The 13,985-nt window shown below is 42.0% G+C and overlaps 1 protein-coding gene across 5 annotated transcripts in view; it reads right to left on the minus strand.

The window, feature by feature from the left end:
• Positions 1–4,599: 4,599 nt before the first annotated feature.
• LOC134355762 (membrane progestin receptor gamma-B-like) overlaps positions 4,600–13,985 on the minus strand; it is a 131,821-nt gene continuing 122,435 nt past the window's right edge. For all 5 annotated transcript variants that reach the window (XM_063066136.1, XM_063066139.1, XM_063066137.1 and 2 more), the window contains 2 exons: positions 12,036–12,180; positions 4,600–10,374 (listed from right to left, as the gene is read on the minus strand). In XM_063066136.1, the coding sequence (XP_062922206.1) occupies positions 10,109–10,374; positions 12,036–12,180 (411 nt within the window). In that variant the 3' untranslated portion in view covers positions 4,600–10,108. The remainder of the gene's footprint in view (positions 10,375–12,035; positions 12,181–13,985) is intronic.

Here is a 13,985-nt window from a genome sequence, read left to right on the forward strand (position 1 = left end):
AAGGGGTGAGATGCTGGAGGATTGGAGGATAGCTAACATTGTTCATTTATTTGAGAAAGGTTCTAAGAATAAGCCAGGAAATTATATAGAGTGGTGAGCCTGACATCAGTGGTGGGAAAATTATTAGAAGCTATTCCGGGCTTGTGTGTCAGACATAAGTTCTTTACACAGAGAGTGGTGGGTGTGTGGAACACCCTGCCAGGGGTGATGATAGAGATTGATGCGTTAGGGACACTTAAGAATATCTTGCACTGGGTAAGCTGCCGATGAAGGCAGCCCAGCTTATCTTCCAGGGAGTTAACACTAGAGAACGGCATTGATGGGAGAGCCAGCCTACAGGGACCAGCCCCCAACTCGGCACAGATTCCAGTTTGCCCACTGTGTCTCTTTTTTCTCCTGCACCTCCTCTGCGTGGTGACTGCAATAGGTGAAGCCATGGACTAAGGGCCTGGTTCGTGTAATAACCTGAGGCTACACAGCTCCTTTGCCTTTGGTCTTGCCAATGAACTAATGAACTGGAGTTACTGTATTTTGTATTACCAATGTCCGGCAGGGTCTTGTACTTACTTACTACCTGTTACACCTCTGGCATTTAGGGCAGCAATGAAGGTCCTCTCTCTCTGGAAGTGTTCAGGGCTTCCTTTATCATGTCAGTAGCTTCCACTCAGTTTTCGCTCCCGTCAGTCATGCAAGCCCCAGGTGGAGACTCAGGTATACTATCACGTTCAGATGTAGAAGGATTCTTCTTTGCTGTTTCTATAACAATTTCGTTTTACCGGTCAGGGTTGTCAGCCCTGAGCTGAACAGGGTCTTGCGATCACAAGGAAATGTTTAAGACAAATGCTTTCACCACTTGTTGGACTGGGAGAGGCCGCTGCGACGAGCCGTGCCACCATCTTACTGGACGTCCTTTCTCAGAGAATTAATGAATGAGAGCTTGTTTGCTCAATTCCTACCCTGGAAATCAAAAGTCATGCTCTACTGCAGCACTGCAATGGTGCTAATGTTGTACACACTGAATCCAGTGGATGTAAAAAATCTCACTGTACTGCATGGTGTTAAAGAAGGATAGTGAAATCTTTCCTACATTACAGCAGAGGCTCCGCTGCAAAAAAGCATCTCATTGGATGACCTGAGTTGGTGAATTGCTTATGGAAATGTAATACTTTCTTCTGTCAAATCCAATGTTTCCTTCAATCCACCATGCTCCCTGTGATAGCCACATCGAATATTAGAAGTCTCAGACAGAGTGGATGTGGAGGGGATGTTTCCTATAGTGGGGAGTCCAGGCCTGGAGAGCACAGCCTTGGAATAGGAGGACATCCCTTTACAACAGAGATAAGAAGGAATTTCTGTGGTAAGCCATATATATATATATATATATATATATATATGTTGTAACTGGGTTACCTGTCTGGACACGCCCCTCTGCTGACTGCTCCTGTGTCTCCTCCCACAGACCCCTGATTAAAGGCGATTATGCCACTGCTCCTCCCTCAGTCCAGGGCAGATCTAGCAGGGATGAGACCCATTTTACTGATAATTTCAGTATTTACTCTACTTCCAGTCTTTTGGAGTAATTGATAGTGCATCAATTTCTTTAGACAGCAGCCGGTGAATCAGTGGAATTCATTGTCACATTTGGCTGTGGAGGCCAAGTTGTTGAGTATTTTTAAAGTGGAGGTCAAAGGGCATCGAAGGTTACTGAGAAAAGGCAGGAGAATAGGTTTGAGAGGGAAAATAAATTAGCAGTGATGGTATGGTAGAGCAGACTCGATGAGCTGAATGGTCTAATTCTGCTCCTATGTCTTATGATCTTATCTCACCATAGACTGTGTAAAAGCCATTTCTCCCAAATTTCTTCTTAAAGTTTCTCATACTTATACTCCCTAGTTTTGGAGACATAAAATAAGTTTATTGACGATCACTTTGTAACAGGTTCGAATGTTTTTACAATCAGAATTTATGTAACAAGACGCTTCAAGTTAACATTAAAAATCTACTTATTTTAACAGACATAAATAAATGGGTAAGGTTATGTTCCCTCAAGGTGCTGTTGCTAAAAGATTCAAGTTAAAAACATTACAAACATTAGAAAATTGCCAGAAATCTTTTTTTCACAAATGAAGCAGTGCTTAATAGTTTGTTCTAGGTTTGGACTGTCATATCGAGTCATAAAGTCAATCAATATGGAAACAGACCCTTTGGCTCAATTCATTCATACTGACCCATTTATATGTTTGAGTTTATCCTTCTTGCCTACATTGCACCCATACCCTCAAGACTCTTTCTATCCATAGAACCGGATTTTAATATTTTTGGGCAAGCAGGTAAGTTTGAGATGATCCATTACAGCGCTAGCTTTCGGTCTCAGCTCTTTTGTTGGAGTTTTCAACCGTGCACACAGTGCTGTGCCAAGATCACCCGAACCCCAGCATTACTCTGGCGTCTTCTTGACTGAAAGAATAATTTGAACCAAAGTCACAGGAATGGAAGTGCAATTTTTCAAGGAAATTTCTTTGCAGCTGGGACAGGGGTTTGGAAGACTGATTGGAGGTACAAGATGCTAGAATCTGGAGCAACAAACTTTCTGCTGGAAGGACATGGAGTGGTATGGTAGTGTAGCGATTAGTGTAACATTATTCCAGTGCCAACAATCCGGGTCTAATGCCTGCCGCTCTCTGTAAGGAGTTTGTACGTTCTCCCACTGACTGCATGGGTTTTCTCCTGGACCTCAGGTTTCCTCCCATGGTCTAAATCACGTAGGTTAATTGGTCATGTGGGTGTAACTGGCTGGTGGGGCCCCTTACTGTGATTGCTTCAGTTTCTACCCACATCCCAAAAAATTGGTTGTTGTAATCTAACCCTAGAGTTGTAGAATTTAGGGGGAAATCTGGGGGAATAGAAAGGGGTTAGTGTAAATGGTTGCTCAATAGTGAAGCAAAGAGTTTGTTTCTATGCCATACCCCTTCATAAGTCTAGGACTATACAGATTGGACAGCCAAAGCTCGGTGAAGGCATATGCTCCCTCACACAATCAGTCAGTCTTGCAGCAACAAAGGATCTGCTGGAGGGACTCAGTGCGCTAAGCATCATCTGTTGGAGGCAAGGAACTGGCAACGTTTCGGGTCAAAACCGTGCATGCTTGATGTCTCGATACAGGGTTTTGACCAGAAACGCTCACAGCACCGTTTCTCCTACAGACGCGGCTTGAGCCACTGAGCTCTGCTTTACGTTTATTTTTAGGAGATGCAGCTCAGTAACAGGCCCTTCTGGCCCAATGAGCCCACCGTGACCAAACAACCTACAAACCCATATGTTTACAGAGAACGGCGCGAAAAATAAAAACACACCCGGTGAGCAGCAGTTCTGTGTGCGAAAGTGCCTTGTGAATGTGAGAGGTCAGAAGAGAACGGACAGACTGGTTCAAGCTGACAGGAAGTCGGCTGTAAATCAAATAAGCACGCGTCTAGTGGTGTGCAGAAGAGCAGCTGTCGATGCACAACATGTTGAACTTCGAAGTGAATTAGTTATTACTGAAGTAGACCACAATGGGTTTCACTCCAATTCCTAATAAAGTGGCCACTGAGTGCCTATCAGTATTCATTCACCTTTACTAGGCTCCCTCTTTAACAGAACTATGAGTGAACCTGCACTGCAGAGGCCATACCATCTGAAACCATATAAAAACATCCAGGGTGCCTAAGACTTTTTCGTAGTACTGTACTTTAAAACCTGTGAAGTACTAGTCTGGGGACTTGATGGGCTGAATCACCTAATCTGCCTCTATGTCTTGAAATGGAATGGGATAGTCTCAATACCCATTTGATTGCAGACATGGAAGTGATGGGCCAAATGGTCTCTTGTATTGCATCCTGTTATCATTCCAGGATTGTGAGGTATGTTGGCACTTTGCAGTGATGTGCTCCCAAATTCTGGCCCAATTGTTTCTGGATTGAAGGTCCGAGGACAAGGTGTAGAGAATTGTCTTATGCTCGCTGGACAATGAGGAAAGATCTCATTTACTTATGTAAAATAGCGAGAGGCAGTTCCCCTCACTAAAGACAAAGGAGAGTGCAGTCTCAGGGTAAGAGATCAATCAGTTATTACTGAGGTGAGTGATTTCCTCACTCGAGAGTTGTGAATCTTTGGAAAATGCCCCAGAGGGAGATGGAAGCTCTCTTCTCTTTAATTAAGGCTAAACTGGTGGATTTTTGCGTACTAAAGGAAACAAGCAGTAAGGCAGGAATGCTGAGTTTGTTATTCATTCATTGGATGTGGGCCTCACAAATAAGGCCTGCAGTTTGTCCAAACCAATTTGCCCTTGAAAGGTAAGGCTCTTTTGTCTCTTTCAGAGGACTGTTATAAGTCAGCGTTGGTGAAGCGGAGATACAACCTCAGGCATTTGGAACAAAACAAAGTAGAAACAGGAGGTCTCTTGGCCCTTCAGGATTGCTTTGCCATTCAATATGATCTGCCCCAGATCTTGCCTTCTCGTCTGCTCCACCAGAAGAAATTAGGAATAGGAATAGGTTACCTGGCCTCTCAAGATTGCCCTGCTATTCAATATGATCTGTCCCAGGCCTCACCTTCACCATAAGATCCTAAGACATAGGAGCATAATTAGGCCATTTGGCCCATCAAGTCTGCTCCATCATTCAATTATAGCTGATTTATATTCCCTCTCAACGCCATTCTCCATCCTTCTCTCTGAAACCTTTGATGCCCTTTTTAATCAAGAACCTATCAACCTCTGCTTTAAATATATATATACATAGTATGTCTAAATTGCCCTGAGTTCTCTAATCCTTCAAACAAAAATATAACAGAGGGTGTATAGCCAACACTTCCTGACTGCATTTCATACCTTTCTGTTCACTGTTACTATGGTTACTATTTGATGACTCAGTAATCCTTAAAATATTCTCGACAACATTGTTGGGATAACCCTCTGGGCTTTAGTCTCTATTTGGTCAGCAGAGTAAGGGTTAATTATCTAAAATCAATAAGTTCAGATGTTCCTAAACATCTGGGATGTCCATAGGCACATATTTCTATATTGTAGAGCAAGGGAAACAGCCAACAGATTTCTATTCATTTCCTACAGTTCTGTGCAAAATCCTTAGGCAGATATAGCTACGGTGCCTAAGATTTTCGCACTGTACTGTAGTAATTTTATGCATTGCACTGTACTGCTGCTACAAAAAAAAACAAATTTCACGATATGTGTGAGTGATGATAAACCTGATTCTGATGTGGGTCTCTATTGTGGACTGAGAGTGGGAAGGAGGCAGGGAGAGGGGAATCATGGCTGGGAAAAGGGGAGGGAAGCACCAGAGAGACATTCTGTAATGATCAATAAGCCAATTGTTTGGAATCAAATGAGCTCGCCTGGTGTCTCAGGACTGGGTGTGTCTGCACTCGCACCATCTGCCTGCCCCTGGCACACCTTCTCTGCCACCTGTCCCACACCCCTCTCATGGACCAAGACCCTTGCCATTCCCAGCATCTTTTGCTCCTACCAGATTTACAAACTTGCTGTCTGCTCCACGTCGACAAATACGGTACTGTGCTAAAGTCTAAGGCACCCTTCCTATATTCATGTGCTTAAGATTTTTGCACAGTACTATATATTCTAATATACTTCAAAGACCATAATTATCCAATGGTAAAATAGATATTTGACTGATTAATCATTAGTTTTTACATCATTATTCTACAAATCATTTTACTTTCTCCCCTCAAGTAATAATGTGTGGAATATTGCATTGTAAAAGCAGGAAAATATTTAAACTTGTCGTAAACTGAAGCAGAGTGAATCTGTAAACACAAGAGATTCTGCAGATGCTGGAAATCCAAAGCAACACGCACAAAATGCTGGAGTAACTCAGCAGGTGAAGTAGAGTCTATGGAAATGAATAAACAGTCAATATTTTGAATCTTCCCTGTCTAACCAAAAGCAAATTTTTGTTTTTGGTACCATTTTTCATGCTTTCAATCTGTCACTCCATTTGTAAGGTACACATGGAACAAAAATCCATCTTGGCTTAAAGTAGATATTTTGCTGAGATGTAGGGAAAGGTTGAGCAAACTAGGACTTTATTTCCTAGAGCGTAAGAGAATGAGGAGAGATTTGATAGAGATATACAAAATTATGAGGGGTATAGATAGGGCGAATACAAGCAGGCTGGATGAGACTAGAAACAGAGGTCATGGGTTAAGGGTGAAAAGTGAAATATTTATGGGGAACCTGAGGGAGAACTTCTTCCTCAGAGGACGGTGAGAGTGTGGAACAAGCTGCCAGCGGAAGTGGTGGACGTGGGTTTGATTTCAACATTTAAGAGAAATTTGGATAGGATCTTGGATGGGAGCAGCATGGAAGTCTATGGTCTGGGTGCAGGCCAATGAGACATGGCAGGTTGATAGTTCAGCATGGACTAGATGGGCCAAATGGTTTGTTTCTGTGTACCTGCTGAGAACACAGAATAAACCTCCAAATATGACAAACCCATTGAAGGTTATAATAGGCCAACAGTTCAATCAATCCAGTCATCCTCATACTTGACTATCCTCCATATGAGCACTGGTCCTGATTTCATAACCTTTCCTTGTTCCTTTATTCCTTATTCCCTTCATTTTCAACTTGTCTAAGAAAGCTTCAGAATCACTGTTTCAATTACTTATATATTCTACAAATCCTTGTGCAAAAAATAAGGTCTTATCCCAAATCTCTTAAGTTGACTCTTCTATCTAACCCCCCCAACCCCATTCTTGACTACTCCAGCAGTCTGTTTCCAGATATTCTGCCCCACAGCACCGTCTAATCAACAACTACAACATTTCAATCCGATTTTAGCAGCACACAGCTAAAGGTATTCAGGAACACTTGCAGAATTTTGTGAGGATTGCCTTCGGCTGTAAGTATATTAACTAAAAGAATCAATCTTCGATGGTTGGATGGATGATTTGACCTTTGAAGACAGAGCTTAAAAATCAGGCAATTGAAAATGCAAGCTTCAGTGCTTCCTTAAAACAGAGGCAGGTAATCATTCTCCTGATCCATCATCAACAACATCTTCTAAAGGCAGTGCCTCAAGAAGGCAGCATCCATTATTAAGGATCCTCACCATCCAGGACATGCCCTCTTCTCATTACTATCATCACAGAGGAGCCATAGGAGCCCGAAGACACATTTAATTCTTCCTTTCCGCCATCTGATTTCTGAGTGGCCCATGAACCCATGAAAACTACCTCACTATTTTGCTCTACTTATTTATTTTTTATATATTTCTTATTTTAACTTATAGTAATCGTTTATATATTGCACCACATCTCTGGCGCAAAACAACAAAATTCACAACGTGTCAGTAACACACCTGACTGTGATTCTGGTTCTGAGCATACGAGATTGTCACAGGTTTTGAGTCAATTTGGTTTTCAATAAGTAGAACAATGAAATCTCTAACCTTTAAGTGGAATGTTATCTTACATTTTAAGGGCCAGTTCCCATCGGTTTGAGTTTGAAGTAAGGGGTTTGTGTAGGTTTCTGTTGATCTCAGATATGTCACGGAATTGTTGCTGTCCCATGTAACATTAGCATTGGCATACATAATATGCACAGGTGAAACTTCTCCACTCATTACTTGTAGCAGATGCACTACATTTCCATTCATTAGTCTACAATATTGTGCCAACCTTTTAATCTACTCCAAGATCAATCTAACTCTTCCCTCCGACATCGTCCACCAGTTTTCTTTCATCCCTATGCTAATCAAAGATTCTCTTAAATATCTGTACCTTATCTGCTTCTACCACATTTCTAGCAGATCATTTCATGTGCCTACCATTCTCTGTGTAAAACACTACCTCTGACATCACCCCCCCCCAATTTTTTCCTCCAATCAGCTTAAGATTATGCCCTCTTGTATTAGCTGTTTCCGCCCTAGGAAAAAGACACTGGCGAGAAGTTTTGCATTGATAAAATTACTGAATTCCTGTTTCCTACATCACAACATTGCCAAACACTAGAAGCTGGAAAAGTTGTAATTGAATCTTCCCATCTAATCAAATGCAACATAAATATCTTGGAAGATTTAAACCTTGTTTTGTTGAACTTCCTTTTTTTGCTAATGTTTTTTAGTGCTATGTTTGTTCATATACAGTACTGTGCAAAAGACTTGGGCACACATAAAAACATTCTGTAAAGTGAAGATGCTTCCAAAAATAATGAAATGAAAAGTTTCTAAATATTAAGAAAATTACTATAAAGAGCAGTAAACAGTAAAAAAAAACTAAATCAAATCAATATTTGGTGTCTCCATTATTTGCCTTTAAAACTGCATCAATTCCCTTAGGTACACTGTCATGCAGTTTTATAAGAAAATTGACTGGTAGGTGTTTCCAAGCAACTTGCAGAACTTGCCACAGTTCTTCTGCAGATCTTGGCTGTCTTGCTTGCTTCTGTCTCTCCAATTAATCCCAGAGAGCCTCGATGATGTTGAGATAAGGGCTCTGTGGAGGTCATACCATCTGAAATCATATAAAAAATCTAAGGTGCCTAAGACTTTTGCACAGTACTGCAGATTCACACCAATAAAAGGCTGCAATAGATACCATTTGTTAACTTCTAAACCTCCCTGAATCTCTTCTCTGGATATCTTTTATAGATTCTCTAGGTTTCCCTAATTTTGGGAACCATTCTTAATGGAGTCCTGGAATTCCACTCCTACCTATAGCAGAGTTTGGTGTTGACAGCCTAATTCACAGTCTGAACTTTGACCTTTAGTGAGGAAATGCTAAATTGCTGAGTTTTACCATAATTTCACAATGTACAAAAGGAAAATGTATTCTGAATCAATACGTCTGAGCTGGCGCCGGGGACTATTTCTCTGATTGCTGTGCTGAAAAGAAGTGCAGTCCTGATCTTTCAGGACCTTCTTATATTCAATTTCTTTCAAGTGAGAAGCAAAATAGGTTATTGGAACTTATCAAGCAGAGAAATTCTCCCCCTGATATTTTCAAGAAAGTTTGAACAAAATGCTTTCTGTAACCTTAATTAGTCTCTTCTAGACAAGAGTATAACACTCTAAGGGGAGAAGTGGTAAAGCAAAGCAAAGGAGCTCTTACAGCAACAAGAAGCTTTCGGAGTACGTTAGACAACTTGAAAAGTCCCATTTGAGGTTACAGTTGCACATTAATAGAATTTAGTTAGTAGCAGTGTAACATCTTTCCCTTCATCTTAAAATCTCTATCACAATTCCTCAATGGTCTCACCCTACTATTTTCATGATCTTTTCGAGCCTAACAGACCTCTGAGCTCTTTCTGTATTTGCAATGAAAATCAGTGAACTGCTTCATTGCCATCAGCCATGTCTTCACCCACTAAGTTCTAACATTTGAAATTCTCTTTGTAAGCCTTTCTTTCTCTCTACCCCATTTTTATCTTGCAAGTGATTCTTTTAGATCTAGTCTTGGTCAAACTTGACTCATAGTCAGAGATGAGGGCAAAATCAAGATGTCAGTTAAAAAAATAATTGGTCCATTTTCTCAAGATTACAGTCAAATAATGACAATTGCCTGTTTCTTCTCTGAGTTAAGGCAGTGGTTATTTGTTAACACCCCATGGAACAGACATCGAGAAGAACACCTGTTGATTCAAGTGCAAAAAAAGAGATTTCTTTTCCTTAAACTTTCAAAGCTTGGTCTCAGAAATTTTTGCCCAATCAAATCTGTTTCTGGAGGAATGGCAAAATGTTATCTTACACCCAAAAAGGAGAGCTTTTACAGAACAGCTCTCAAAGGCACAGAGAATGATCTAAAGGCCACTGAACCGTCCTGAACTCACACCAAGCCCAGGTTTATAAGGCAACAACATAATGGTGTTCTCTGACTATCCATAGAACCAGGAATAAGCATATTAAAGGTTACCATACATCCATTAAAGGCACAGCATATCATTTGGGAATTTTTGTCTTTTTAAATAGATGTGTACTTCATTTCTTCCCTTTTCGGGATGTTTAACTGAGGTGTTTTCTTTTCCCAAAATGTTTTTTCCTCCTTCAGTAATCCAGGCCTCTTCCTCAGCCCAGCCAAAGTCAGGATTATCGTCCTAATCAACTTTTAATTTCTCAGTGTAGTGTTGATCCTTTATTTCGAGTGCCTTTGGTTTCCAGTACAAGCCCAGGGAGAACAGTGCAATGATGAGGAGGTTCAACAGAAGGGCAAGGCTGACTGCACCAATGGTGTCCATGAATGAGGGGAGAGGCGTATGAAGTTTGAGCCAAGCTTGGCGCAATGTCATGTCCATGACGATGGCTTTCATCTGAAAGTGCGTGCCTATGATGGCACAGATATGAAACAGTTGATGACTGTGACCTGCAGGGAAGAGATCCAGAGAGGAGAGGTGTCATTAAGCAGGCAAAAGTAAGAAGAAACATTGATGAAAACAAGTTTGTGTCTAATCTCAAGAGGTTCTGCAGATGCTGGAAATCCAGAGCAACACACACAAAATGCTGGAGGAACTCAGAGGGTCGGTGAGCATCGAGGGAAATGAGTAAACAGTTGACTCTTTATCAGGACCCTGTAGAACGAAGTGTCTCGGCCTGAAATGTTGACTGTTTATTCATTTCCGTATACAACACAGTATAGGCCCTGGTGTGAGCTGTCTGGTTGACAGGCAAACGAAGTTCTTCACTGTATCTCAGTATATGTGACAATAGTAAAGCCAATTACTATCAAGCTAGGTAGGGTAGGAGTGAAGGATGTGCCAGACATACCCAAAAAGAAATGCAATCCCAAGTCGGAGATGGTATAGCATTCGACTATATGAACTCAGAGGAAGAGCAGCCCATAGGGGAACCTGGTCCACCCAAAACCAAAGGATCAGGTCAAAGATCTACCACAATGAGCTGGGAAATTTGGTGGATAACTAAACAGTTAATGTTGAAAGAAGCTCCCTGAACATCTCTATCCTCAGAGATAATGGAGCCCCATGTATGAAATCACCAAGGACAAGGATGAAAAGTCTGTGATCAACTTCAGGCAGGAGATTTGATTGGGTGACCCATCCACCTTTCTCCTGGGATCCCCACTATCACAAAGCCACTTTGATTCACCCCATGTGCTTTCAATGAGAGCACTTGGTATGATGAAGGTCATTGGCCACGTCTTCTCCTTGTTAAGCAACATCTATAACTGGACTTCGTCAGTGGGATTCCAGCTGTGATTAAAGCAGGGAGAAGTCTATAACCCATTGGATGGTCTTCACAAAGCCATGTTGCACAGCTGAGGTAGACTGATGGAATGTCATCGGTTTTGTATTGGTGTTAGCTATACGTTTCTCAATTATAAGTTCCTAGTATATTCTTCTTGATTTTTATTCTCATAGAATTAAAAACTCAGGTTATTAATATGTGTATTGTCAGCATTACAAATAGCAAACTTAAACTTACTCAAAATGTTCTGTTCCTATCCTGTCATCTGTCTCGGGCAGAGCAAGGGTTGGCTTCAGGCTCTTTATTTTTGTTTTATGAGGATGTTTCTGGGGACTAAAGAGATTGAGTTATGGAAAGAGGTTGGGAGGTTTGGATTTTATTCCTTGGAGGGTAGGAGACCCTATGGAGGTGTATAAAACCATGATGGCACAGATAGGATGGATGTGCACAATCTTTCTCCCCCAGGATTAGGGAATCAAGAACCAGAGGGCACAGGCTTAAGGTGAGCGGGGAGAGATATAATAGGGACCTTGAGGGGTGACTTTTTCACTCAGAGGGTGGTCAGGATATGGAATGAGCTGTCAGAGGAAGTGGTTGAGGCTGGTATATTAACAACATTTAAAAGGTACTTGGACAGGTACATGGATAGGAAAGGTATAAAGGGATATGGGCCTGGCTCACATAGGAAGTAATCTGGGGCAGTATGGACCAGTTGAACTGAAGGACCCATTTATGTGTTGTGGGTCTCTTTGGCTCTATGTTCTATGTATTCAGAAATGCCGAGGGTTATAGGTAACACCACTAAGAATGGCAGTTTCTCACCGATGTAGTCAAATCTCCCTGGAGCAAGGCACTCGGGTAAATGAGTCGCAAACAGGAAGCCAGTCAGGAATGCAAGCGCCATGTGTTTGTAGTGGATGGGAACCGTCTCATTGTGTGTGCATCCCTCTCCTGTGCAAAGGAACAGCTGGGCAGAGGAAAAGAAGACAGAAACAAAATCTGTTACACCAGAGCTTCTCCAGCAAAACTCAGCATAAACATGATAATCCATCAAGTGAACACTTCAGAAGAGCAACTCAAGTTCAAGTTTCCTGTCATTCATCTGTGTACATGTCTGCCACCAAATGAAACACCGTTCCTCCAGACCCAGGTGCACAACACAGTATACGTAACTCACACACCACACATAGCGTAATATTATCACAAATAAGTTAACAAATAAATAAAATATATTCCAGAAATTGACAGTTAGCATGAGGTGCATTTACCAGACAAATTAGTAAACAGTATAACACTACTGGGGCTTCATATGTGATGAGGCCTGGGTGGTGGCAGGGAGTTCAGTTGTCTCACGGCCTGGGGGAGGAAGCTGTTTCCCACCCTGACAGTCCTTGTCCTCATATTACAGTACCTCCTGCTGGTGGGGTGGGGGGGGCGCGTGCTGTCAAAGAGATTGTGGGATGGATGGGAGGGGATGAGACTATGCCTGCAGTTTGGAGGTCTCACTGTTATTTATTTATTTATGTTTTTATATGTAAACTATGCTTTTTTTTATAGGCATCCGTTAGTCTCACGAGACCATGGATTTGCGCCTTGGAAGGTTTCCAGGACGCAGGCCTGGGCAAGGTTGTATGGAAGACCGGCAGTTGCCCATGCGGCAAGTCTCCCCTCTCCACGCCACCGATGTTGTCCAAGGGAAGGGCACTAGGACCCATACAGCTTGGCACCGGTGTCGTCGCAGAGCAATGTGTGGTTAAGTGCCTTGCTCAAGGACACAACACGTTCCCTTGGCTGGGGCTCGAACTAGCAACCTTCAGATCACTAGATCACTAGACCGACGCCTTAACCACTTGGCCACGCACCAACACCTGCCTATTACAGGTATATATACATATTATGCATACGATTAATATACTGTATACAATATGTACAAAATGTGTGTGTAATTTTGTTTCAGTTTTATAATAAACATCTGCTTCATGGAGTCATGGAGCACCATAGCACAAAAACAGGCCACTTGGCTTATCTAGTGCATGCTGAAATGTTATTCGGTCCAGTCCCATTGACCGTGGCCCTCCAACCCCCTCCCATCGACGTACTTATCCAATCTTCTCTCAAGTGTTGCAAGCGAACCTGCATTCACAATTTCCACTGGGAGCTCATTCCACGCTCGCACTACCCTCCGAGTCAAGAAGATCCCCCTCAGGTTCCCCTTAAACATTTCACCTTTCACCCTCAACCTATGACCTCCAGTTTTGGTCTCATCCAACCTCAGTGGAAAAAGCCTACTTGCATTTACCTATCTATACTCCTCATAAATTTGTATACCTCCATCATATCTCCCCTCATTCTCCTTTGCTCTGGGGAAAAAAATGTCCTAACCTATTCAACCTTTTCCTATATCTGAGGTCCTCAGGACTGGCAACATCCTTGTAAAGTTTCTATGCATGCATTCAATCTTTGATATCCGTCCTGTAGGTAGGTTTCAAGAACTGTACACAATACTTCAGATTTGGCCTCTCCACTGCCTTGTACAACTTACAACATAACATCTTAATTCCTGTACTAAATACTCTGATTTGTGAATGGCAAATGTGGAAAAACCATAACCCTGTAACATCACTTTCATAGAATTAAGGATCGCTATTCACAGATATCTTTGTTCTACTGAACTCCTCAGTGTCCTACCGTTCACTGTGTGTGTCCTACCCTGGTATGTCCTTCACAACCTTGTTGTAGGGTTTGGAGGCTTCATGCCTCAATGACCCAGAG

Source organism: Mobula hypostoma, chromosome 13 (genome assembly GCF_963921235.1).
Source record: "Mobula hypostoma chromosome 13, sMobHyp1.1, whole genome shotgun sequence".
Taxonomy (NCBI): domain Eukaryota; kingdom Metazoa; phylum Chordata; class Chondrichthyes; order Myliobatiformes; family Myliobatidae; genus Mobula; species Mobula hypostoma.